The sequence below is a fragment of the Brachypodium distachyon genome, chromosome 2, assembly GCF_000005505.3.
Source record: "Brachypodium distachyon strain Bd21 chromosome 2, Brachypodium_distachyon_v3.0, whole genome shotgun sequence".
NCBI classification, from domain to species: domain Eukaryota; kingdom Viridiplantae; phylum Streptophyta; class Magnoliopsida; order Poales; family Poaceae; genus Brachypodium; species Brachypodium distachyon.
The window spans coordinates 50333413-50361192 of NC_016132.3; the positions used below are offsets into that span (position 1 = coordinate 50333413).

At 45.7% G+C, this 27780-nt stretch overlaps 3 protein-coding genes across 8 annotated transcripts; 2 read left to right on the plus strand and 1 right to left on the minus strand.

Annotated features, from left to right (window-relative positions):
• Positions 1-2162: 2162 nt before the first annotated feature.
• Positions 2163-7081, minus strand: LOC100832959 (glutamate 5-kinase). The gene is made up of 12 exons (XM_024459446.1): positions 6529-7081; positions 6186-6422; positions 5517-5614; positions 5325-5367; positions 4892-4953; positions 4697-4753; positions 4088-4123; positions 3888-3965; positions 3602-3668; positions 3292-3354; positions 2652-2755; positions 2163-2567 (listed from the first exon to the last, which is right to left on the minus strand). The coding sequence occupies exons 1-12, from the start codon at positions 6596-6598 to the stop codon at positions 2475-2477; spliced, it is 1008 nt and encodes a 335-aa protein (XP_024315214.1). The 5' UTR covers positions 6599-7081; the 3' UTR covers positions 2163-2474.
• A 427-nt stretch (positions 7082-7508) lies between these two features.
• Positions 7509-13866, plus strand: LOC100833580 (putative pre-16S rRNA nuclease). Of its 6 annotated transcripts, none has more exons than XR_730920.3 (9): positions 8961-9076; positions 9290-9546; positions 10854-10911; positions 12188-12259; positions 12334-12429; positions 12577-12669; positions 13136-13211; positions 13308-13371; positions 13441-13866. XR_730920.3 is itself a non-coding variant. In XM_024459447.1 (8 exons), the coding sequence occupies exons 2-7, from the start codon at positions 9395-9397 to the stop codon at positions 13190-13192; spliced, it is 528 nt and encodes a 175-aa protein (XP_024315215.1). In that variant the 5' UTR covers positions 7509-7676; positions 9290-9394; the 3' UTR covers positions 13193-13211; positions 13308-13853. The 6 variants fall into 6 exon arrangements, 4 of the variants coding, with proteins under 4 accessions (XP_024315215.1, XP_003569889.1, XP_014753429.1 ...); XR_730922.3 differs by having other exon boundaries at positions 13308-13359; positions 13441-13856; XM_024459447.1 differs by lacking the exon at positions 8961-9076 and adding an exon at positions 7509-7676 and having other exon boundaries at positions 13308-13853.
• Positions 13867-23920: 10054 nt separating this feature from the next.
• LOC100833271 (probable indole-3-acetic acid-amido synthetase GH3.2) lies at positions 23921-27612 on the plus strand. Its single transcript, XM_003569840.3, has 3 exons — positions 23921-24455; positions 24672-24773; positions 25902-27612. The coding sequence occupies exons 1-3, from the start codon at positions 24091-24093 to the stop codon at positions 27271-27273; spliced, it is 1839 nt and encodes a 612-aa protein (XP_003569888.1). The 5' UTR covers positions 23921-24090; the 3' UTR covers positions 27274-27612.
• The last annotated feature ends 168 nt before the right edge of the window (positions 27613-27780 follow it).

A 27780-nucleotide genomic window follows, 5' to 3' on the forward strand; every position in this document is an offset into this window, starting at 1 on the left:
AATAATCTAAGAATGTGTATTTTGTTTTATTATTATAAGTAATCAAGGAAATTGCTTAGTGAAAACCTAAATAAGTAATCAAGGACCTTCATTCCTCCCCCAAAATCCCATTCATCCACAGACCAACATGCTAAAAGCACAACCGGCTTCTAATCCACGTTCCCCGATGGAAAATCAATCAGAGGCAGCACTGAGATAGTCTCGCGTTCTACTCTGGGACCGCTGCGCAATAACATCTTCTTACCTCAAAGCCCAAGCCAAAGTCGAATGCGGACGGCGCGGAGACAGCAGGAACGCTGCGGTGTCCCGACGAGGAAGAACGGGAAACGTGGAGGTGACTCGCGTTAGAGGCAGGGATGGGGTGTGGGGGAGGGGGGTGAATCGACGCGTGTGTCACAGCGAACTGCCGAACTCAAGGCTGAGAGATTCGGGCACAGGATTGATTTGAGGGGTGATTGCACAGCCACAGGTACAGATGGAAGAAAGGAGATGAGAACATCGAGAGATAGAGAGATCCAAAATCCAAATGCCAATCGCAGCCACTGGTTACCCCCGGCAAGAGTATGGATGGCACCCGCCGGGTTCGGGGCCGGGTCCAGCCATACCAGACCCGGCCACCCGCCCGGCGAACTGGACCCGACACCGGCAGGTGGCGGCGCACAAGTTATGCGGGAACGAGGTGTGGCCTGTCGCGGGGCAACGAGCAGACAGAGAGATGGGATCGGGAAGGGAGCAGGCATCGAGGTCAGGTAGAGAGACGGGGGAGTTGGACCGGGGGCGCTGGGTTGTAGTAGGGTTTTTAGTTGGGCCAGGCCGAATTCTCTGCACTGTGTGGTATATAACAGAGGTCCAGATTCTCAACCGGGTATCTGGGTACACGGGTTCAGGTCTGGCACTGTCAGGCCCGGAACCGCCGGACCTGACTGGTCTGAAATTTCTCAATTACAGATTTTACAAAACCCACATGCTAATCAGGCTAGACTCGTTGGGTATTCGGGTGTCGAGTACCATTGCCATCCATAGGCAAGACGATCGTTTTACGAATGACTTTTCTTTCTTTCTTTTTTGCGAGGATGTTTTAGCTATTTCCTGTGCTGATTTTTCTGTGCGTTCCCTCCCAAGATATGTTTTCCGTATTGTCAGGTTTCGTAGAGATTTTATACGGAGTACTATGTTTTTACAGGTGAAATTTTATACCCCTCCATCCCAAAATAAGTGACGTGGATTTGTACAGATTCTTGTACAAATCCACGTCACTTAATTACGAGCGGAGGGAGTATGTTTAATACGGAGTAGTTTGACTTCTGCATAACATCCTATCTCGTTGTTTGTAATTCGAGCACGTAGTTAAGCAACGAAATTGTAGAGAACATACGCAATGAAAGAAAACGTACCAGACAATTTTTCTCGCCGTTATGACACCACCGTCCAAGCAAGAATACCGCTGCTCTCATTTTGGAGCGCATGCTAATTATGCAAGTCTGGAAATATAGTGATTTATTATACTCTTGAGTAACCAGGTGCTCCATAGTAGTACTAAAATATGGGGCAGATTTCCTTAGTACCATTTGTATAGGTGTAGTCTTTGTGCGATTGGCTAAGATGTCCCACTATAAGTTGACAATGATTCAACTGCTGAACATATGAAGCATTTGCAACCTAAAAGTTACTGGACTGCATCTGACAGAGGTTGTTACATACAGAAAGGAGACATCGTACAGGCAACATAAGACGTCGCATTTGAAGGGGGAATTCTCCCAAACTCTGATGTTTCTCATCAGCCAAAGTCCCAAACTCTGATGATTGCTATTATCTTGCATCTGATCTTGCTAAAGTTTCCTTTGTTCATAGTCCCCGTGAGGCAAACGAGTTGCTCGCGAATTGGCTCGTTTAGCTAGATTTTCTCCTCCTCTGGTTTGGTAAGAAAATCCCCATGATAGTATTGTACCTCTCATTCTTGATGCTGTAACTTTGATTGCTAATGAATAAAGAGGTATTTTACTGGTAAAAAAAAGACTGGCAAGCCAGGTTGCCAAGTGTAAAAAGAGTTGTAGCATCAGGGACCTCATTAGGGACGAGTGTGTGGCCAGAGACTACCATTACCAAATATGAAACTGTTCATAGATGCAGATGCTGGTGTAAAATAGGATTGTACGCTAAGAGAGATCCAAACGTATTGCATGGTATATGGCCTGCAGCAGTTTGGTATAAGAGTTGAAATTACATTCCATCCAGACATATCATTCAGATTATTTTGCACCGAGGCTGTCTTTTTCACTGATGGGAATAATTGATTTCAAAGCTTCTGTTAAGCTCACTCAAAAAGGAAAAACAGGCTATAAACTCTATCAGGCATGGCCACGCGCAACGGATGAGCGTGGCTAGTTATTATCTGACGAATTTAAAGCTCACCCGTCGACCCGCGGTTCCTACAGCATAGAAATCATAGCTATTTGACCCTTGTGCCAAGATAACTATTTAGCAGAGCGTATAACAGTTCCAAGCCAATCGTCCGAGCATGTGTTCACAGCCCCCTTCAAGGCTCTCAGGGAGTGTTCTGTATCAACCTGTAGCACAAACCAACTTTTTAAATAAATGTATCACATATTGAATAAGCTGATTTTACGGCATGAGTGGAGGAAATATTCAACCTTTGTAATGTACACATCAACTCCAAGCCTAGCAATCGCAGCAGCTTCCAATATTTTCGTCTCCATTCCTCCAGTGGTATCGTGTGAAGCTACTGATATCTCGACTGCAGCCAATAGCTAGATATCTTAGGCTTATACAAGCGACAGTAAGAAGTTTACAACCACTATATCTGGATCATGAATTTAGTTGGTTCTTAGCCTAATTAAACTATAGTTTTTATCTCAGCGACTCTTATTCCAAATTGTTGCTCCCTCCCTGGTTCCGAGCATCTGAATCAAAATTTCGAATAGATTTTTTTTCCATCCGCCCGTACATTGCGGCCGCACTCCATTAGAACGACATAAACAGAGCCAAAATGCTGAATAGATGCCTAACCTTTTTTTATTTTACCCCGTTCAAACGATACAGAAGGACAGATAATGCAATTGGTGATTATAAGGTTTTCGGTTGGGAAGTCATCACTAACTACTGCGATCAAGTATAGGTTTTTCAATTTGATATAATTATCAACTTGAAGTTGCTATATTCAAACTCAGTAGCGGTATGTCTTCATCAGTTTCGCAGTTCATAACTACACAGAAGCGCCATGAATCACTCAATCATCTTGGCAGACATGAGAGGGAGACATGGTACCCGTACCTCCTTTTCCGTTGTCTTGTAATGCAGGTTTTACAACTGACCAGCCTCCGTTGTCATCCACCTCTGTTATGCAGCACAGGTCAGTTGAGGTTTTTCCATCAATATGTTTCCCTTTTCACACAAAGAAATAAGAAAAAATGGAATTGCAAGATTTTTTTTATTGTTCCTTTTTTCCCTTGCCCCAAAGAAATCAGAAAAATTAGATTTGATTTTTTTTCCTTTTACCTATTTTCCCTACAATTATTAATGTATATCGACCAAAAAGATTGTGCGGACAGACAAAATTGATCAACAACTGGCGAATACTAACCTATCTCTCTGAGAAGTACTGCATCTGGGTCAGTCGGAGGACGATCGTACACTCCATGAACATCTGTCTAAATCTCAATTTTCAGAGTGCTTGTAAAAAAGTGTAATAATAACCCAAAACCTTGGCAACTCAATGAAAAAAGTGAACCATGAGTCCATGATACATAAAAATGCAGTAACAACAAAATCTAGTTATAATGAAGACAGTACATCCAAGTCAAGAAGTTGCTGCACTGTTAGAACAAACGGTCAAATCATGGTAAAAGGATGCAAGCAGGTAACAGTACCAGAAATACAACATATTTTGGAGTCAGGAGCTGTGCCAGGTGACGTATAATGACATCCCCACTCAATATGGTGCAGTCCTGGTCATTTAATCCTTACATCAGTATGAGTACAAGTGAACAAAAAGAGTGCTGTAGTAGTACAGGCCAACCTGAATGTGAATCTAAACGAGAATGTGGGCCTGATCCAATTTTAAACTCACCAGCAATTCATCAAAAACAGCATCTCCATGTAAAACCTGTGAAAAACATGGACCCATTAGTCTACACATAAAACTTTAGTTGCAAGTTTTGTGTTATTTTCATATGTAGATGAAAAGATAAAAATAAAAACAAGTGGAAGTTAGCGATCATTCGTTTCCTCTTAAAACATTACTGAATAAGTGTCTGAGTTAATTATATTCTTGGGCTTGTAATGATGGCCTTGGTTATAACAATTGTCAGACGGACATTGGTTGTAGTCTCGTCTTGAGCGCTGTGTTGTTTCAGCCTATCAATGCGTCGAGGCGCAAAGCTTTGCGTTTTCTCAAGAAAAAAAAAGCATCAGAGTTAATTTCAAATATGAAATATCAGAACCAGTTTAATAGCCATGTTAGGCTGTTAGCATCAGATATGTATTGCGGAACACAATGCAGCTTACAATAAGTATCAGTGAAACCTCCATGTAAACAATGCTCATTAACCACAAGTGGCATTTCCATCCAGAAACAACATTTTTTTAACATATGATTCGCATAATTATATTACTTAAATTGATCAAAGCGAATTTCTACATAAATATTCATAAAGAAACCTTGGGTGCAACAGCTTACAGGGACAAAACCAGCATGGAGTGACTGAATGATTTGAGAAGCATCGGCTGATGCAAGCTGCAAGTCCAAATATGTCAAATAATAGGCAGAAACATATTGGCTAACAGGATTAGACATAGATCTACAAGAACTGTGTGTTGCGAAGTGTCTATTCAAAGATACATGAGAAAATCAGCAATCCTCTAGTTTGCTCACATTTCTTTGCTGAGTAGACCATCCACAAGCAAATGGTGGCATTCCAACTGACGGTATTCCTTCTGCAGGAGTATATGCAGTTCCACGAGTCATTTACTTACAACTGATTCACAGCACCAAACTAATAGTAGTTGATAGTATATTCAAGACCGACCACAGGATGGGTACATAAACTGGTCAATACATTGAAAATTCATCAATATTACAGATATATGAATTATTAATTTATTATTGATACATGACTATGCATCCTCGCAAGTTAAAATGAAAAGCTAAAGACACTATGTATAGATCATGACAACGCATGAATTCATGACAGAGGAACACAAAAGGAACACACACAGACCTTGTGAAAACACAAACAATGTAATAATAAAACGGTAGCTTAATTATCACCATAAAGCCTCGCAGTATTCATTTCTGTTTACTGTACCTCTTGCCAAGGCTCTAACAATTTCCTGGTTGAGAGAAGTCACCTAAATTACAATGTACATATGATTAGACCACTGTTCAAGCATTGCATCAAAGAAGCATGTCTCACATCAACAAGATCCTGAACAATTAAGCCACATATCTGAAAATTAGGATATCCAAATGATAACGAAAATCTAAAAATGGGCCTTACTGAAATTCTTGTAGCCACAAAGCCTGCCTTCACCAGTGTTGAATGCAACCCTCCTTTATGGACTCCAGATCTACTTGCTTGGAAGTGACCAAAAGAACCTGAAGTAGCGAATTCAGGTAGGAGACTATTACAATCTATTTTATTTAGGTTTTCACTAAGCAATTTCCTTGATTACTTATAAAAATAAAACAAAATACACATTCTTAGATTATTTTCTCTCCTGTACTGATCCTCTCCTTCCTTGTCCAGTAAGGTATGAAGCACTAGCCCAACCACGACTACAGATTCTTCTGGACCAAGCAAGGGTGAATTAAATACTTGTGCAACAACGTTTTCTTTGCATCCAACTCCCAACAAAACAAATGAGCAATCATGTTCGTGAGGATTCTACACCCCCAAATCACTCAGTTCAGCTCTTCAGCAAGAAGCAGAGCTAGCATCCAGAGTGAGGCTGCGTGCTTCAATCGACGCATAGGCATCCCTCCTTTTTTCGAAAGAAAAAATAAAGTGCTACTCCCTCTGATCCTAAATTCTTGACTCACATTTGTCAAAATATGCATGTATCTATTCTTAAAAAGCGTCTAGATACATGTAATATTTCGACAACAATTTAGGATCAGAGGGTCGGAGGGAGCAGCATCCAGAGGCGATACAGGTTCCGAGGTATACCGGCACCGTGGACGACGATGAAGTTACTGTCGAGCCCAATCCCTGGCATATCCGCGAACCCCTCTGCGTCCACAACCGGGTCGGCCGGATCGCCGAACCTCCTGCTCCAGTCCATCCCCATAACCTTCCCCTTGGCGGCGGGGTCGGACATGGCCTGTCGCAGCTGCGCGCACGTAGACCGCAGGCTATCCTGGTCGATGCTCTCCAGTTCGCCCTTGTTCGTGATGGCCGCTCCGCCTGCGTCACCACAGCTTGCCGAATCAACACTGGGTGGGAGACTGGAACAACAGCAGCACAAAGGGGGGACAAGGAAACATGTGTAGCGGAGCGAGCGAGGGAGCACCTAGCTTGACGATGCAACGGATAGGGGGACAGGTAGCGGGGCTCCGCTGCTTCCATGCCACCCCCTCCATGGTAGCTTCTCTCCGCCGCCGCTGTCTGATGTCCGCGATGGCCGAACTGTGGAGGAAACCGAAAATTCGGTTTTTTCTTTAATTCGGTTACCAGCAAGAGGTAACCGAAATAAGCGTGTGAATAGGCAAAACCGAAAAACCGGTTAACCGATAATTTTGGTTCGGTTTCCGGTTTATACCGAACTTCACGACGCGGCGGCGGATGTATCGTCGACGGCCGGCACAGAGGCTACAGAAAGTGGTGGACTGCTCGTGGAGGTGTTGGCGGCCGGCGGGTCATGCAGTGGGCTGGAGGAGGAAGATAGGAGACGTGGTGGCACCGTGGCGACGGACAACAGCTGGCTTCGACAAACGAGAGGCGGGCAGCTGCGCCTGCGAGGCCGAATAGGTTGACGGCGGGGTCGAGGGTTCGATGGTGGCGGGCCGGCGGCGCTCTGGTGAGTCGGGGCTGGCGGCGTGGTGTGCTGAGAAAAGAGACAACGAGGAAGTAAGGTACGGCCGTACGGAGTACTTAGGTCAGCATCTTGGGCCTGTGGCCTGTGGGCTTTGGGCAGCTGGTCTCACGAGACTACGAGAGACCGAGGGAGTTACGGTCACCAACAGATGCCTGGATGGCCACATGATCGGTTTTCTCGGTTAACCGGTATAAAACCGAACCCCAAACCAAAAAAATTCGGTTAGTTACAGCAGAAACCGAAATACACTGCAGAATAGAAAAAAATTGAGATTCGGTTTGTTCGGTTTCGGTTTGCGGTTTTTTTGCCCAGCCCTAGTGTGGATGATCTGAGCGCCACACTGACACTGTTCTGCTACACGGCCCACTGGCCCAACCCGCAAAGCCCATCACTCGGGGCTGTTTTCCCTCAAAAGATCACTCGGGAGTTGTCTTCTTCTTCCTTCAGTTTACGCTTCCCAGGCTGCTTTGCGCCCTCTTCCAATATCGGTCGTACTGACACGGTGCTTCCCCCCAAACCACCCCCGACTGCGCCGCCGCCGCGTTTCCGTTCTCCCTCGTCGGGACATCCGGGCGTTCCTGCTGCCTCCCGTCCTCATCCGACTCTGGCCATTGGGTTTAGAGGTACGCCGTATTTTTTGCGCCGCAGCGGCGGCAACCAGAGGAGAACGCGAGACTAGTTCAGTGCTGCCTCTGATTGATTTCCGATTGGGGAGAGTGGAATAGCAACCGGTTGTGCTTTTCGCATGTCGGGCTGGACGGATGGGATTTTGGGGGAGACATGAGGAGGGAGTTAGAGATTAAGGAGTCGGTTGCTTGGATGAAATCCTCTTCGAATTATATACTCCGTATTTAGTTTGCCAAAACTAGTCTCCGATTTTGAGACAAGGCGAATTCCTATCTTAACTCCACGAGTTAATATAAAAATTATATTTAATATTTTTCTAAGTTTACAAAATATGTTTCAATAAATTTGGTTTTTTCAGACTTTTTATGATGCATTTTTTTATTGTTACATATTATGATACATCGTCTACTGATATTTATGTTAATTATTAATTTTCATCGTATTACATGTGAAATCAATCATAACTGAAAGATCGTAATACAAATATATCTATAACATAGAATATACAATAATTATTATGATTTGCAAGCAGTTTTTCGGTGAGGTGAACAGACGATCAACAACTCAAATCTTTATAAGAGTAAAACTATATTTATATTTTGATTCCAAAAATATCTTCATACATGCCCACTTAAACATATCAAGTAGAAATTTGGCTTGTAAACAACGCCTTTTCTTCATACTTTGAGAGATATGCTATTTTATGTGAAATAGCTACACAATCTGAAACATAGTCATGTGAGTCTGTCAAAATCAGAACTCATAAAACAATAATACACCATGTGGACATGATTATCATATCAAATGTCATTAAGTAAGATGATTTCTCTATCAACTTTCATTAAGCAAGAAATACGAGTAAATGTATGACAGTTAAGACACCGATGAGCAATTATACATGGACATCAACAGTAGATAGCCAAAATAACTAAGAGTGCAGACGTTGCGTCTCCCGGAGAACCCGTCTTTGTAGACTATATCGTTGTCGATTGCGCAAAGTCACGTTGGAACGCCACACACACCACCTCACACGGTCGTTAAAGGCTGGCCGCGGCGACAATTGACCCGTCGTCACTGCCTCCTACGACGTCTTTCTCAGACCCCGTTCAAATGCATAGCTTGGCAAGTCGTCGTTATCACGACGATTCATAGTTAAATTAATTGAAATTTTGCAGATTTATTTTATATAAAAACACAAATGCAAAATCTAAAGAACCAGCCAAATGTACGTCTAGTAAGGATTTAACAATTTGTCTTACAAATTTTGCCGAGCGACCCAGACCCCTCGCACCGCGGATCGGACCTGGCTGACTTTGGGTGGCAAGCGCCGCCACTCATCACGCTGCCGAGCGCCCGAGCCCCCTAGCTCGTCTTCCTCCGAGCGCCTCCACCGCAGGTTAATCTCCCCTTCGATTCTCTCGCTCCCGGCCGTTTCTCCTCCCATCACCCCACGAACGGATTCCGCCCTTTAGATCCCCGTTTCATAATCTTCGCCAATTCGTAACTGAGGCAAAAATCAAGGTAGGGCGGCCGCCCTACCTTGCCCTACTGGGTCCTCCGCCCGTGGTCAGTCCTGACCATCGCTTTGTTTTCTTCTGATAATGCGCAGAAGGATTAATCTGGGTCGCCTTTCCCCTGGTCCATCCACCACTGCCGCACTCAATCATCTTGCCACCCTTTCTGTGTTCTCAATTGAAAGCGGAGGAGGTGTACAATGAGGCTGATAAAAGCGGAGGAGTTGTTCCGGAAAGTCCTCGAGAGCGGGGCAAAGAAGCAGAAGAATCGGCTGCTTGGGCTCGATGTAGGCAGTAAGTATGTCGGGCTGGCCGTTTCCGATCACCAAAACAGGATTGCCTTGCCTCTAAGGTATGGATTTCTAGCAGTTAGTGTTGCATAGCTTGTTGCTTGATGCATTTGTGCTGTTGATATATTTTGAAATTTTGGTTTGTTTCTTATTATTAATCTACAAAAGTAACTTCAGCGTGTATATGCAATTTAGACATCGCTTTGCTGTCCAATGATGTAAACATAAGTGTCATATGTAATATACAATAATGTTTATATTCCATTTCTCATAATGGCATAATGGAGTAGAGTATTTAGAAATCATTCCTTCAGTGTTCGACAAATTTTGTGATGGGGGACAGTAGAGAAAACCAAAATAAAATAAATGTAGAAGTCAGATCTCTCAAGGCTTCTACACACTTCTACTATATTCTAAGTAACTTGTCTTTTAGTCATAGGTGTTGTGGTAGTTTCTAGAGTGTTCTACTATAAGTTGTAACTAGGATATTTTCCTAGCTTTGAGTAGTGTTCCCTAGAAGCTTCTAGTTCTAAGTAGAGCTAAGTAGTGCAGGCTCATGAGGCCTATAAATAGAGGTCCACACCTCTATCTTGGGGCAGTCTATGTACCACTACCTATCAATAAAGAGCACTTTATGTTCTTTGTCTTAGATCTTGGATTAGATCTTGTGTGTTAAGAGTTTGGATTAAACTCTTGGCAGTTCCCCGCCCCTAGAGCGATATCTAGCGCAGCACGTTGAAGTGGTTCCTTCAACATTTGTGCTGTTTATATTATAGCAGCAAGGTGGAGTTGCTCCTCCACAACTTTGTGCTGCATCATTTTGCTCTACAGCATACAAACATCACCCTGTTGGAATTGGAACTTATAAACGTAAACAAAGCAGGACCAGAAATTCTTCTGATTTGTATGCGAACTTACTCTTTGGAAGACAACTTCACTTTTCTAGGAAAAGCTAGTGTTATGAACTTGTGATTTACAAAATGCTGTGAGATGGTGACACACATATCCTTTTTAAGTGACCTGTTTTGATTACGCACCAGGAATAGCTTGTCCCATACTCAGTTAGCGTAGACTAAGCAAGTCAAATTTGCTTTTTAATGAGCTGTGCTAGTCTAAACCTTGTCTTTCTAACTAGATGGGCACTGAGCAGGGTAGTCCAAACTTCCCGAAGAGTTTATGCACTCATTGCCTCTATTGTTAGCATAAGGAGGTCTTGGCTATGAACTGTCTTCTTAATTTGCAACAATCCACTTGGTTCTATTGTAGCAATGCTTTTATCTTCAGAAAAAAACATACTATGATGAGATAGAGGATCTGGTTGCAAACTTGTGTATTGAGGGTTAACAAGCGCATTGATTATCTGATGCAGTGTCTTGGGTAGGACAAAGACAAATATCACCTTGATGGCAGATGATTTCAAAACATTGGTACGTTGAGTATACTTGATATGTCTTTGATTGAAGTTGGTTTTGCATTCTTAAAGTGCACATTTTGCTTTTTATCAGTGGGGAATAGGGAAACACGTTCTTATTGTCTTTAAGGAAGAGTCAGGGTTTCAGGTCATATTTTGTATTGGCTTCTTTACTCAAGTTACCAATCTCATATTCCTCCCCAATATTCTAAGGTGACATGCCGGATGTTGATGATTGACCTCCGGTAAGGTTTAGCAATAGAAATAGAGTAAATTTCACAAACCCACACATATTGGGTTAGTCTTCTCACGCGGGCACCACTTTTGCTAATTTGCCCGGAAAACCACACATTTTCAGTCACAGTGTAACAACAAGCCCTAATGACGTGATTAAGCGAGTTGACAGTATTCCTTACAGGTCAGACCCACATGTCAGATGACACGTCGGACGAACCTGGACAAATTAGCAAAAGTGATGCATGCGTGAGAAAACTGCCTCAATATGTGTGGTTTGGTGAAATTTACTCATAGAAATAGCATCATATTTGGAAGGGCGGATTTTTCGCGCACCTAGCTGTAGGAACAAGATACTCACCTTGGGTAAGGTTTTTGTGCATGGAATCTTAAGATGGATTTTTCGTGTAGCTAGCTGTAGGAGCCAGAAAGAGCCTAAATGGTGTAGTAATGTAATAAAAAAGAGAGCATAGATTTAACATTTATTTCTGAAATTAAAGAGGAAGCCAGAACGTGGGTGAAGCATGCACGAATAGCATCAAGCAGGTATTAGCAAATAGATAGCTTTTCCATTTATTTTGTCAATAATTTCTATTTGTTGTTCTTTTCCTCTCCTAACTCATCCGGTTTGGCAATTCTTTAAGATGTAACGAGTCAAAAGCTCTGTTCTTCAGAAAACATGGACTAACATCAGTTATTTGCAGTACTTCTACACATCATGCATAGATTCACTTTTTGTTCCGTTTGGCGTTCTGCTAGTCTTTTCAAGTGCACATAGAGTTTTGCTATTTTTATCCGTTAACCATTCATCAACCTTTAGTAGACCCATAAAAACTATCTTACTAGAATTAGTAAGGATTTATACAAATTAGCCCTTGGCTGGCTTGGTAGTCGGTAGTACTGTTTGACAAGTTTTTGACCTCGCAAGTTTTCATTATTACTTGTCAATTATCAGTTATTCCATTTGTTGTAACTTTTTTGGAGTTCTTACCTCTCTTTAGTTATCAATAATGTACATTGAATATGCTATTTTCAATACTGTTTTCGTTTTTTAATAGGTTAAGAAGTACTCGCTTGCAGGTCTTGTTGTGGGTTATCCATTCAACTTGCAGGGTCAATGTTCTCCAGATGTAAAGTTCCCTTGAGTATAATTCACTCCCATTTTCATTTTATGTTTTGTAATATCATCTTTTCTGTCAATCAGGCAATACAAGTAAGCCTTCTTGTCGGAGAACTTTGTAAAACTGGGAAACTTGATGATTTGAGCTACACATATTGGGATGAAAATTTTACCTCAAAGGTGATAATATCTTCTCTTGTGGCCATTGGATATATTGCAGTGTTATAAGACTGGTACTAGTCTGTTTTATGGGAAAATAGTTGTCACGTTTCTTTTCAGAGGATTTGATTGTGAAGTTTCTTCTGATTGATCTTGCTGTTTCTCCAGTGTGTAGAAGCCCTTTTAAATCCCCTGAAACTACATGATCCAGTTGAGACCAAAACAATGACTGATAAATTTGCTGCAGTTTGCATACTCCAGGTACATACACTGAATACCAGGGTGGGATTAAATTCCAATTACTTGTTTCATGTCTTCGTCTTATTTAACAAAACACCAGTGTGGTTGCTACGGATAAAACAAGTTAGACTATTCAACATAGTTCTAGGAATATAATAGAACAAATTAGAATACCCAAAGCCCCATTATTGCCATTTGCCAAGCTTAGCTTATGCAACAGGCTCATTCATTTGATTGTATTGTATCCCAATTTTGCTTTAGTTTTATTTAGCCTATGCCAAAATTAGCACAGTGGCAATTATGGTGTCCCACTTATCATAGCAAACAGGACCACCATCTCAAACCATTTTCAACTGATCAACTCACATCACAGGGGTCGGTGGACGGACCGCCACCACCAATTGACTTCTTTATAGGAGTAAAGATCTTTAGGTCATTCAGTTGAGGAGCTGCTTTAGTGACATTGAGAATGTTCCTTCATGGACAGGGTTACCTTGATAACATGAACAGAGCGTTGAGATCTACAGATAATTGTAAAGACTAAGGAGACACGTGTGCCTCTGGTAAGCATTTAGGTCTGAATATCTGTACAGCTTTTCTTTTGCCATATTTTTTATTTACATGATATGATGAGCTTATAGTTCTCAAATGTTCTCCAGCCTTGCAGTCTTTCTTCAAAGCATAGTTCTGAAATCAGTTCCATTGCCTGTGGTATGAAATCATGTAAGTACGTCCAGATGCAGTTTATCGAACCAAGCTCTGAGCTTAGGCGTTATTCGTCCTCTGATGTAGGTCCAAAGCTGGCATATTCCACTAACAGCTCATCACCTGGTGAAAGCAGCTTTCCTATTTGGCTGCTGGAGGCAAATTTGCCTGAACTTAAGCTAAACTGTTGAGACGATTTTTTCTTCCCTTCTTTTCTTACAGCGTCTATTGGCATTGGAAATTCTCGGCATAAGCATGTAACTGAAATGCTTGCCCCCACCCCCTGTTGCCACTAGAATGCTTGTGCATTTCGTTCTCTGATATCCATAAACTGGGCACACAAAGCATGGTTAGCAGCCTGGGTAATTAACCCGCTTCGTGCAGCTTTCAGTTTGCTGTCGACCCAAGAACAAGTTGTTGAGCCATTTTGCGATGCTGCAGCACCCACGGACGGTAGAGTTACTTTTCACCAAAGGGGCGGTTATTCATCACGATGTTAACAATTTGGTCCCAGGATGCAGCTTGTGCTCACACGCATATATTCAGTGTCTTGTTGCGCTCCTTCTGGGATTGTGTGAGCAACGAATGGACAACGCAGTCGTAATGTCTTTGTATGGCGTAAGGAATTTTGCGATCAAATCCTATCGACCGGCTGACATCGTTGTTTCCTGCACACGGAAGATCACAAATCCGATCCTACCAAGCAAGTTAGGCAGTAGGCTCACGAAGAATTTTGTGACGATAGGTAACTTCGTGTATCCAAGTCATTCTTCTATAAAATAAAACCGAAAAACGAAGAGGAGAAAAGTGAGCCACTTGTCTAGTCACAGACCTCTAGTATGCTCCATGCGTATGCTAAAGATCTGCACTACCGCAAGTGTATTTTCCTTGTACTTCTTGCTGTGCCTCGGTGCCCTTGCCAGCTGCTGCATGCAAAGTCAACACAGTTGACACTTGACAACTACTACTAACTTCGAGCAAAAGAGATTTGGGAGGCAAGGAAAGACAGGTCAGGAACACATGAAGTCAGCCGTCGACCGTACAGTTATCCGTGTCCCTCTTGTTTGGAATCGTACTGTCTAATCAGGGCAGGGCCGAAGATATTAGCACGTTGGAGATAGCTTCGAGATAAAGAAGACGGCCAGTCTACGACTGTTTGATTCCTTCCATCAGCCGGCGTGAGGTTTAAACGACTGAGCAGCCGTGGTGGCCGTCGAGCCGGCCGACGGTTCATTTTGTTTATTTGTTTGTGTTTTTGGTAATGTCTTGACCAGATAAATCCGCCATCCATCTAAATCTCGGTCGATTTGGTCGTGTTGATTTTGTTTGCGGAATCGTGTGGACTTTGACCAGGGCTAATCTCATACACTGTTGAGAAATGATCTTGTGGTGCATTGGTCAATTTTGAAGAACTAACTATAAGGCGATTTCCCCTGTCCATGGCCGCTTTGTCAGAAAACATGAGATTGCATCAAGGATAGAAACTGAAGGCATAAATTCAGCACAATATGTTAAAATTACAACCATTTTTTTCAAGTAGCTCTCTTCTCGAAATAGCATAAAGCACCTGCTGCCGCGATCCTGTCTTTGTGGCGGCTTGGGTTTTATATATGTGCTTACAATGATCAAGCGATCAATGTCAACACGACAGTAAGTCGCATGCTATGGACACTTTGCCTAACGATCACCCACCTGTCTGGATCCAACGTGCAGACTTGGGTTTCCCCACGGGAACATAACATGTAATCTCGCGCGTGCGATAGCGAGATAACCACATCTGAGCAGTAGCATCACGCGCAGAAATAGGATTAACACGTACGCACGGCTCGACGGATTAGAGGGACCATACGTTACAAGAGGACAGCAACGGCTCGCTGCATCGCGTGCTTGGGTCGCGCCGTTTCGGTCGCTGGGGTATATAACTGGACACGTATACCTGTCTATATAGCCTCTCCCCCATGAGACTTTGATTCAGTCTAGTCTAACGCAAGTTTGTCTTGTCAGTTTGTCATCCCCGTAGGAGTGTCTCTTGGTCGCATCGCTATGGAGCCGTGCTGTCCGCGGGCTCTCGTCGGCCACCTTGGCAGTTTCAGCAGTACCCTGGCATTACATATGCCGGTGTGTGTAGTGTATAGCGTATAGCTCAGCGTCAAAGTCAGAATCTGACGGCGCAGTGCATGAGCACGGTCAAGAGCGGGACCGGGCCACACTGACGACTTTATAAGAGAGTTTGGCTCTTGCTTGCACCGTCGCACGTACGTACGTGAGGCTATAGGGGGCGGCGATAGCCTGGAATGAAGACGGCACCGTCCGTCGTAGCTAGCGGCGCGTTGGAGACGGGGCGCCGATCGGGTTGGACTCGTCGCGACGTTGCCCTTTTGTGCACGGTGTTTGATCGATGCATGCGTTCGTCGGCCTTCGCTTGGGCGTGTTTGGACTTTGGATTCGATTATTCGTCGGATGCGGCCCCAACATAAATTGCCTAGTGCGTAGCTACGTGCGGACCGACGACTATCTGGTCGAGGCTATATGTGCGTGCGTAGCGTTTAGAATCCCATGTATGAGAGTGTGTTTGGGGTATATGGTGATGGAGAGGAGGGATCGAGAAAATCTTAAGCGAAGAAGGATCGTGCTCGATCGATGCATGCTGTCCCTGCGTGTTGTGTGTGTCGCCACACAGAGTCTAGCCTATCTCTTTGTTAATGCGTTACCACATAGCTGCTGGAAGCGGTGTTTTTACCGGTTCCGTCGGCTCAGACACTATATTTACTAGCAAAAAGCCCCGTGCGTTGCTACGGAAGAAAAAAAATAAAAAACATGCTAACTTAAGTTTTCAAAAGTGGTGTCTTTTGCACGTAGCTACGTATTGAGAGCAACTCTAGCAGTTACCGAAACTTTTGATCGAAAAAACGTTAATTCAGTCTACCGAAAACGCCTTTTCCGATATAATTTCATATTTTATAATTTTTAGCCCATATGAAAATTATGTTAGCCCCGACGAGATGCTACTCTCCCTTTGCTCCATCACGCATCTCGGCGATGCCATGCCACATATATTGGGCCTGTTTCAACCATGATCTTTAAGGAAAATCACGGATCCAACACATAATCGATTAGTCATATGATATAGTCCAATCGGGTCAAAAAATAGATCCAGGAAAATGGTAAAACAAAAATCATATACGGAGGGGAATTAAATCAATGGAATTTTCAGAACAAATCCATGTCCTAATTAAATTTAGAAAGCATGGTCTGCATGTACCATCAATTAGGCCAAGATTTCAGCAAAAATAAAGAAAAAATAAAGAAAAGCGTCGGTAGTAGTAGCGCCAGAACGCCCGCTCGGGAGCAGCTGCTGCTGCGGCATCGCTGGAGGAAGGCGCCTGCGCTACCGCCATGCCCATCTCCGCCACCGCGCATCGGATCCGTAGCCGTGGCGCGCCGATGACCAGCTAAGGAGGCGCCCGATCGACCCGCCGAGGAGTGGGCGCCGCGGAGGATCTTGACGACGCAGGCCGGACGGAGGCCGGACGAAGGAGCGGCACCGTTGTCTTCCCCACGCAGATCCTCGTCACTGGGATCTGGCCGTCAACGGAACCCAGGCGCTCCGCAACTAGCAGTGTGTCGTCCTATGCCTCCACCTAGTTGTCGAACACCACCCGGCCTCTCCCGATCTTCTGCAGCACTGCCGTTGCGCCTCCGTCTTCAGACTGCAGCGCCGCCGCCGAGCTCCACCTACCTCGCTCGCGGCTCGCCCCGCCTCTGCCAGAACACACCGTCGATCTCCTCCACAGACTACAGCCAGCCGTCTAGATAGATGAAGAGGGAAGGGGGCAGGGGCTCAGCGTCCTTGGTCCAGATCGGGAGCACCGGAGGAGCGAAGAGGGCAGGGGGCGCTGGGCCACCACATGCCCAGATCGAGTCTCCTCGGGACTCGGGAGGAGGAGACGGGGCAGGGGATGAGGAGACGGGAGTGGTCGCGCGGGCCAGATCGGTAGTAGAGAGACCGGAGAAGGACTGGAGAGAGGGCGGCACGGCGGGGGAGAGCAGTGGCGGCGGCGGCATGGAGAACGAGCGAGGATGGCGATGAAGGGAGGAGTTGGACTTCGTGGAGGAGGCAGATCGAGCGGTGCAAGGAAGAAGAGTTCGGGGAGGATGAATCGAGGGGATAGGTACGAGAGGGAGAGGGGATAGGGGTCGGGCCGCGTGCCCGTGTGAGAGGGTCGTGCGGAAAGTATCGAGGACCTACGTGGGTGGTTAGAATCAATCGGATAAAAAACGCTTGGGATTAAAAGTGGTGACAACGGTGGCAAATTCGTAATTTTGTTGAAGTGACGTACGGCTGCGACCGTACCATCACCACCAGCTCCAATTTAATATATTGGTATAGATTGATATATGATATTAATGATTGGTATATTACATTGGTATATATAGATGATAAGAATGGTATATTTAATTGATATACGAATGATATGTTTCACTGGTATATGAATTAAAAACATATGGGCCCCGATGGACGCCACGTGAGAGCTCGTGGCCGGGGGCATGGCATCGATAGGTGACTGAGCCGTTAGAAATAAAAGGTTTTGCTATTGATAAGTTGTCTGATTTTTAATTATAGATGAGTTGACGTGTTTGACTTTTGGATCTTAATCCAATGACAGCACGTGAGAGAGTGGAGAGTGGTGGTGACACCAAATTTTAATCTAACGGTCAGGGGCGGACCCAGCCGGGTGTTCAGGTGGGGCCTGCCCCACCCAATAATTTTTAAAAATCATTTTTACTAGTAGAAATTATTAGGAAAAATAGAAAAAAAAGAGTTGCAGTGTATTACCCTCACCCAATATTAAAAATAGAATATTTACCCCACCCAATATTACAAAGTTGGGTCCCCCACTGCTAACGGTTATGATGCTCGACTAAGATTTAATCATTTGCTTAAAAATCAGGTGCTTGAGAAATAGACACACCTTTGCAGAGAGGTTCCTTACATAAAACAACTAGTACATCCAAATACAGCATGACCAAAAGACAAATCAAATTACCAGCACGCTAGCTCTCCATATTTGCGCAAACACAAGCAGCAAAAATGTGTTTTACACTTTTACCTTGCCTGCTACGGAGTAGTAGTTCATATAGTACGCTCGAGTACATATGAACATATATCTACACACAATCCTTTAAGAATCTAATCCAAATCGCATCCTTCCTTTTTAGCACGAATTAGCTGCTGTTTTTGGCCAGAGTAAAAAGAAGCAGACCAAGCTACTACTAAAGGGATGAGGCCACCGGATGCTAACACATGATACAGGGCATGTGTAGCCCAGTTAAGAGCGATTCATAGAGTACGATCGAGTACATATGAACATATTCTACACACAATCCTTTAAGAATCAAATCCAAAATCGCATCCTTCATTTTTAGCACGAATTAGCTGCTGTTTTTGGCCAGAGTAAAAGGGGGCAGGCCAAGCTACTACTAAAGGGACGAGGCCCCGGCCTGGATGCTAACACTGCAATACTGCATACAGGGCATGTAGCCCAGTTAAGAGCGATGGAAAGTCGTCTAGTCCAAAAGCAGCCACGCATGGACCAAGGGCACCGGTCTTGTCTTGCCCAATGCAACCACCGCGTTGTACCGCGGAATCAACTCAGTGATGTCACTCAAACTCGAAGACTCGATCGATTAGAGGGCAGCCGTGCTTAGCTAGGGCAGTGTACGGTCCTACCTTTCGTCTTGCTAATTCAAGGGGCCCCCCAAGAGATATTCTGAGGAAAGCAAAGACAATCCTGCCACACTAGGTCGTCCGAGCTAGCTAGCGCGAATCAATACCACTGTATATCCACCTAAATACTCGATCTTAAACACCATCTAGTCGACAGATCGAAGCGACTCGTCATAAACGGCAAGCAACCAAATTAACCAATCAACCAATGCATGCATGCACGGCGCAAGTAGCTATCCATGTTGATTGATTGACGCCGCAGTAAAGTACATATATGCCCGATGCACGCACGCACGTACGCGCGCAGACATCAGCTGACTGATGGCGTGGTGGGCGGCCGGCTGGCCACCGGAAACGAAAAAATCACTAGCATTTTACCCCATCCCCATCTGTTCCTCGCCTGCCGACCGCGAGAACCCGATCGTGACGGGAACAAATGGAACCGGCACCCATTGACGTACGCCGATCGATCGGTCCATCCATTTTCTCTGCATCGATCGACACACTTTCTTGCGCCGGACTTGACATTCGACGGCCAAGGGGTCGGCCCGTTCAGGTCCGCGGTTGCTTTCGACATGGAACACACGGCGCCGGTTTGCACATAAACAAATTGAGGAGCGTTCATTTTAGCTCGCTAGTCCAACCCCAACAAACGCCCGTTGTTCTTCCTCTCACGTCACAGGGCGGATCGATAGCACTGTATCTCGACGGAAGTAGTATGAAACTCCTTGGTTTCAGAGAACATACTGCGGAAACAAATACCGTTCGTCGTTAATTATATAGGGAACGGAATCCCCTCTGATCGCTCGCTGCCTCCTCCCGGCAAGCTAATTAACGACGGCTACTAACTTAATTAGCCTGTAATAATAATACATAATCAGCATAGCTAAATTTGTTTTGTCTAGGAGGAGGTTGGGGATTCCCCCTACCCCCCTAGCGCTAGCGAACGAGGCAAGCTAGCTAGCTGTCCTATTTTCTAGGCACAAGTTGCAGCTAGCAGACCAGCCGGCCGCTTGATCGATCGTCGTCTGGCCATCGCACTCGCACGCATTTGTGTAGTTGTGTTAGGCAGAACAGAGCATCTCTGTCTCGGATCTCTCAAGAGTAAACTAGTACTGGAGAAACAACAACAAGAAAAAGAGACTAAACTAAGGGGAGAGCAGCGCGCGATCTGCTGGGAAAACTTGTTCCGGTGTCACGTATGTGTCACGGATGATGCTTCTTATTCTGTTTCGTTTTCATATGCTTGTCCGTGAGCCGTGGTGCAGGAACGGATGGATCCACGAGCCGATCTGCAGCGCATGTCCAGGTGCCGGCACGCAGCTCCAGCAGCTACGAGTTGAAAAAAATGTCTCTAGGTTTTGACTTGGTTCGGACGAGGACGACGATCCAACGGACATCAGGTGCAGTGGGAATTGTAGTTGGTTGGTTTCAGGTTGGACTTGATCACGATGTTGTCGCTGCTAGAGCTAGATAGATACCGTCTCCTTCGTCTGTTGTGGATAAACTACATTTGAGTTTTTTTTTGTTTGATTGAGGCTCTTGTATCTTTTAATACCATGGGGGAAATTAAATAAGTTATCACACTAGCCAGTAGATGTGTCTTTATTCAGGGGCTTTAGTTCGTTCGATTTCTAGAAAAACTGTCGGAGGGGAAGTCTTGTAGAGTACTATCACAGTTTATTGTTGGGAAAAATAAAAATGATAAATAATTCATGTTTCTTCATTTGGTCTATGATAGGAACACGTCATAAGAAAGCAAGTACTAGATGAACTTCAAGTTCAAGAAATATGGAAACATACATAAGAAAAGAGAGCTCCTTCCAAGACGTATTCATCAGATCAACCAAGAATCCTGTATAGAGTATACATAATTAATCAGGTGTGTGTGCGTTTGAACTGATTCCACTCAACAGGGCATAAATTGAATGGTCGTAGTGGATTTAAAATTTTGCTTGGAATGTACATGTATGCTAAAGAAAGAGATATATATGCTTAATTTGTTAGACGAATCTCAGCACCAACTTGGTCTCAGTTATAGAAAACAATACTCCTTGTATGCTAAACAAAAGAAGGAACTTCTATATATACACCCCAAGTCTCAAACCAATATGGTCAATTATGGCCTCCGAGCTAGCATAGACATATTTTGCTTCTTTCGCATCAACGGCCATCCTAGCTACGCTTGACTCTATCTAAGGCAGATGACACGACCTTAGCAAGCAAATTAAGGAAGGAAAAACAAATACTCAGCATCTAAACGTAGAGTCAATCAACAGATCGATGACAGCCTACCTGCAAACTGAAGGCACGTACTCTAATACGCTATCCATGGCTCTCCTCATGTTCCTTGCGAAAACGAGCATCCATATCCATGGTGCATGCATGCATCATTATATGCCCTCATGACCGCGGGTTTGTTATAGCACGCAGAGAGCCCTGATCATGCGCGTGATGCCATGCGGTTGTGGGACTCAATCCGTGCATGCGTGCATGCGGGCTGCGTGGTGACGTCGCTAGATCTGCATCGATCCGCTCGGGATCGAGTGGGTTTTACGGCCCCGCGCGGCGCGCGAGTGCACAATACTGCACACAGAGACGGCGCCGTCGCCGCCTAGCCTGCAGGAGCTCCATCGTGCCACCCGGCCGCCGGCCGCGTGCGGCGCGGGCTGCTGACAACTGTTTGGCTCGATGACTCGATCGGATTAACGCCCTGGCAGCGATCAGCATGCGTGCGTCACGCTTATCTACGGCGATGATTAGGCTGTGAATTTTCTTCTGACCTTTTATTTTTACGGGCCCATTAATTTAACCAAACGGCGACGAAAACATCAATCCGGTGAAAATAATCTGTAAATTTTTAATCCTAACTGTTAAATTTCAAATAAATAGATCCGATGAAAGGTGGAACCCGTGATCACTTAAACCAGGTTAGACCTTGATTATAGATTTTTTATAATATAAAATACATTTAACCGATTAGTGATTTCACATTTCATCTGATCCATTCATTTAAAATTTAATGTCAAGGATTGAAAATTTCCAACTTTTACTGAATAGAGGTTTTCGTCACCATGTAACCACACGGGAATAGGATATCTTACTGACTGTTCATTTCAAAGTTGATTGAGACTTTCTTATTTTTAGGTCAATGATTTTGACCTTAATTTGATTCTTTATTTAGATTCAATGTAAAACGAGTGATTACATATTTTAGAGATTGTGTGCGACCTTTTGATTTAGAATAAATGTAACTATTTTCCAAACGACCGAAACAATAACTAATTGGTTTTTTCTTAATAGTGTTAGCAAATTGCTAATGCGTGTCATTCCTGTAGACCTCATGTACACCTCAAATAGAAAAAATGAACATTTTTCCCTTTTCGATCAGTTATAGTTCACAAACAAGAGATTGATCGACATTGTAATACTACATGGAAGACAACACTTGAAATGATATTTTTAAATGAGACTTTTGAAAATATTGATTTGCTAAATACTCACTCTCTAATCCAGTAAAAGCGAACATGTGTGCGGTCTCCAAAATACAACTTAATTCAATCATTAATTTCTATGGCGGTATATTGTGAAATCTAAAAATAATAAATTGTGAAAGTATTCTTTAGACAAAAATTAATTCACACATGATTTTCAAGTATCCAATCTAAAAGGTGTAACCTTTTTTTGTCCAAAATGACAACTTCCGTGAGAGTATATATTCTGGGGCGCTATACACAAATAACATGGCTCGACAAAAGTTAGCTACCCACGGTTACATCCAAACCGGCACACCATATTTTGTTAAACCCACTAGGTCTATTAATGGTTGCATGTAAGATTTAGTTAGTACTCCCTCCGTTCCATAATTCTTGTCGAAATATTACATGTATCTAAATGCTTTTTAGGAATAGATAGATCCATTTTGGGGCAAATTTGAGACAAGAATTATGGAACGGAGGGAGTACTTTATTTGACTTGTTTTAAATGGATGTTTAGTCAAAGCTGTGGCATGCTTAAGTTGGCTTAATTCTCTTCTATAGCAGATAATTAGACAGTAGTTCATCTTCTAGTGGCCTATGAATTCGTATAAGCTCACTCCTTTGCTTGTAATACCCACAGTAAGCCGTACTCAATTTGAACAGCGTAGGGATAGCATTCTTGCACGTACGCATGTTCGAAAAGTCTATGAACTGATCTCCTATCTAGCTGTGTTACGCGACGATGTTTCAGTACAAAACGCATAAGAAGATCTCAAAATGTCAATATTCCCGTGTGGAAATTCGTAGAGATATCGTCGCCCGTTGCGTCTCCAAATGGCTCGACCCAAACGGAAGAAACTCCCTTCCCTCCTTTCGGCCTCTGCCCACCCCAATTCGCCAAAACCCGATCTGTTCATCCGATCCATCCACTGATCCACATATGCATGCACGGCGTGTCGACACATACCCAGGCAGCGTTCAACCGGTAGCGCTGCATTTTCCAGCCATTTTCTATCCCTCTAATCTAGTTTAATCCGACCGGTCGGCTAATTAAGCACAAGCCCATGGTAAACTCGACCAAGGCGACACGCGGAAGCATCCAAAGCCCAGCAAAGAGCCCGTCGTCAGTGCCTATGGCCCCTGCCGGGCGCGCCGGCCGGGAGTCGCGTCGGGGGCCCCGCCGCCGTCCGACGTGCCCGACCGCGCGGGCCCACGTGCCCCCGCCTGGCTCGGGCAGTGACGCACCTCGTGGGCCACGCCTGCCTCCCCGGACGTCGCGCGTGCATGGCTCTCCGCTGCCCTTCCCCTTCGTTTCCCCCCGGACCGCTATATATATCCCCGCCCTTGCAACCGCCTCCTCCTCACAACACACACACACACACACACAGAGACAGTTCGAAACAACAAACAGAGAAGAACAAGCCTGCAAGAAACACCGATCCTCCAAAGCCCGGCACATAGATAGAAGACCGTTAGCCGGGTTCCCTGTCCCTGGCCGTCGTGTGTGGTTAAGCTAAGCTAAGCAAAGCTATGGCTCCGGCGACTGCGGACACGGCGGTGGCGGCGGTGGGCGGCGGAGGTGCTGGGAGGGCGAAGGCGACGGCGCTTGGGGTGGCGGCGTGCGAGCGGGACGCGGCGAAGCTGGAGCTGATCGAGGAGATGACCAAGGGGTTCGACGCGGTGCAGGAGGAGGTGCTGGCGGCGATCCTGGCGCGGAACAACGGCGCCGAGTACCTGGCCAGGCACGGCATGGAGGGCCGCACGGACCGCGACGCGTTCAAGGCCCGCGTCCCCGTGGTCACCTACGAGGACCTCCGCCCGGAGATCGAGCGCATCGCCAACGGGGACCGCTCCAACATCATCTCCTCCCACCCAATCTCCGAGTTCTTGACCAGGCCAGTATACACCTCTAGCTTGCATGATTTTTACCTGTTACCCTGCATCGATCGATCGAGCTCTTCTTCTTCTTTCCTTCCCCTTTGCGTGCTCTGGCCGGCTGCCTCTGGCTACAGAGTAGTATTCTTCTCTGTATCCTTGAGGGGTGATCGATGGTTGATTGTTTTAGCTGGCCGGTGAATTGACGTTTCGCTTAATTAATGTGGCGCATGCAGCTCGGGGACGTCAGCCGGGGAGAGGAAGCTAATGCCAACCATTGAAGATGAGCTGGACAGGAGGCAGATGCTCTACAGCCTTCTCATGCCCGTCATGAACCTGTACGTGATCGTATCATATACATACAGTACATCTCCTCTGCTTATTATCATTTACTCCGTATTATATTATATGCATATATCCGCTGTTAATTGCACCGGCTGTCGACTGCGATCGATCCATCCATCGAAAGCTGCATGCATTTTAAGCTGCATGCTAGCTGGACTAATTAGTACCATAATTAATTAGTAAATCTTTTTTGTTCGCGGGGAATTAATGAGAAAATATTTTTTTACATCTGGGGAATTAATTAGTGAATCTTTTTTGTTTGCCGGGGTGCAGTTTCTACATATGTCCATAGGCTTCACCATCTTCCATGAAATGGTTTGTTACTCATGCGAAAAATAACAAAAATGATGGGGAAATGAGAGTCATGCGTTTGTAGCCTCCTGATCTCAACTCGGGTTTGGCTAGGAAGGCCGGCAACTGAAGCCGCTAACTAATCATTCACATTTGGGCCTAATATAATGTGTTTGTATCTTAGACGCCAGTGATGCCTTGGGCGATCCTCTACTTTTTAGGCGCCAAGATTCCTCTTCTTATTTGTAAACATCTAACGGACCTAGCTAGCTTCCTAAAATAAGATTGTGGCAGCTCTCTTGCATACGTAACCGGGAAGTTGGAGTGTAACCCTTGGAAAGAAGGCGACAAATGCAATATCTTTGATCTTGCGCTAGAATAAGCCACAACAGGTTCAGAGGAAGTTTTCAGAACCCAACCAACTTGCACAGACACAGAGATATAGTACACTACAGCACGACTGCAGAATGCGCAAAAATAATTTAGTTTCCCTTCCGTGTGCACCGTTCCAAACATTATCTATCCAAGACGAAAAGAATGGTGCAACAAACTTCTATATCCAACGCGTTAGTCAAATGCTCAATTTCATATGGCTCGTGATCTTAATTAACATCATATTACACATTACATTATTACTAGTTCATGCGTGATCAGTAGATTCATGTAGATTAAAATGTGGGTAATTAAATTAATTGATTTTGTTCTGAGAAGTTAAAAAGAAAAATTGATCTATATGGAGTCGCATACATGAGCATGATCTATTGATTATCCGAGATATCAACAAGAAAAAGAAAAATGCATGGTGGATTGATTGTAAATGCTTCCTGCAGGTACGTCCCTGGGCTGGACAAGGGCAAGGGTCTGTACTTCCTCTTCATCAAATCGGAGACCAAGACGCCCGGCGGGCTCCCGGCGAGGCCGGTGCTGACGAGCTACTACAAGAGCGACCACTTCAAGCACCGCCCGTTCGACCCGTACCAGGTGTACACGAGCCCCACGGCCGCCATCCTCTGCACCGACTCGTTCCAGTCCATGTACGCGCAGATGCTCTGCGGCCTCCTGGTCCGCACCGAGGTGCTCCGCGTGGGCGCCGTCTTCGCGTCGGGCCTCCTCCGCGCCATCCGCTTCCTGCAGCTCCACTGGAAGGATCTTGCCCGCGACATCGAGTCCGGAACCCTCAGCGCCAAGGTGGTCGAGCCGTCCATCCGCGACGCCGTGGCCGAGGTCCTGAAGCCGGACCCGGAGCTGGCGGCGTTCGTGGCCGCCGAGTGCGGCAAGGAGGACTGGGCAGGGATCATCACCAGGATGTGGCCCAACACCAAGTACCTGGACGTGATCGTGACGGGCGCCATGGCGCAGTACATCCCCACGCTCAGGTTCTACAGCGGCGGGCTGCCCATGGCGTGCACCATGTACGCCTCCTCCGAGTGCTACTTCGGGCTCAACCTCCGCCCCATGTGCGACCCCTCCGAGGTCTCCTACACCATCATGCCCAACATGGGCTACTTCGAGCTCATGCCGCACGACCCGGAGGCGCCGCCCGTGTCCAAGGACGACTGCCCGCCGCCGCGGCTCGTGGACCTGGCGGACGCCGAGGTGGGGAAAGAGTACGAGCTTGTGATCACCACGTACGCCGGGCTGTGCCGGTACCGCGTGGGAGACATCCTGCAGGTGACCGGGTTCCACAACGCGGCGCCGCAGTTCAGGTTCGTGCGCCGGAAGAACGTGCTGCTGAGCATCGACTCGGACAAGACGGACGAGGCGGAGCTTCAGGCTGCCGTGGAGCGGGCGGCAAGGCTGCTGGCGCCCTACGACGCCACCATCGTGGAGTACACCAGCGAGGCGGACGCCACCACGATCCCGGGCCACTACGTGGTGTACTGGGAGCTGATGGCGCGCGGGGCGATGTGGCCCGAGGCGGCCGTGTTCGAGCGGTGCTGCCTGGAGATGGAGGAGGCGCTCAACGCCGTGTACAGGCAGGGCCGGAACGGGGACGCCATTGGACCGCTGGAGATCAGGGTGGTGCGCGCCGGCACGTTCGAGGAGGTGATGGACTACGCAATCTCCCGGGGCGCGTCCATCAACCAGTACAAGGCGCCCAGGTGCGTGTCATTTGGTCCCATCATCGAGCTGCTCAACTCCAGGGTGCTGTCCAAGCACTTCAGCCCGGCCTGCCCCAAGTACGGCCCGCACAAGAAGTGATGCCAATTGATCCATCTCATGCCATTGAGCGCTAGACGTGATCTGTTTTACTAGCTTTACTAGCCTGCTACAGAATAATGTGTTGTACTCTCTGTTTCCGTTTCCTGTGCCGCGCGTGTGTGATCATTAATTCCTAGTAGCAACTTTGCTCTCGATCGACCGGCTGCGCATGCTGTGCCTGGTTCGGTGATGTTTAGACCGTACTACTCCAATTTACTGCTAGTTTATTTACATGCATCTGTGCTGTCGTTTCCTGAGTGGAATCAAAGTAGCGTGTGTTTGTAATGCTAATCTGTTGGAAACGCGTCATTCTTGGCTGATTAGGCATTCATTTGCTTTTGTTGACGCCTCTCCAAATTTAACTACTCTTCTTCGTTCAGGCCCCACCATTACATACATGGATGCATGTCTATGTCATTGACTTGCCTTTTTCTGGTATGGCAGACTTAGTTAAATGATGCATCACCCGTACGTCGTTACTCTATTATGACGACATGATTCCTTTTG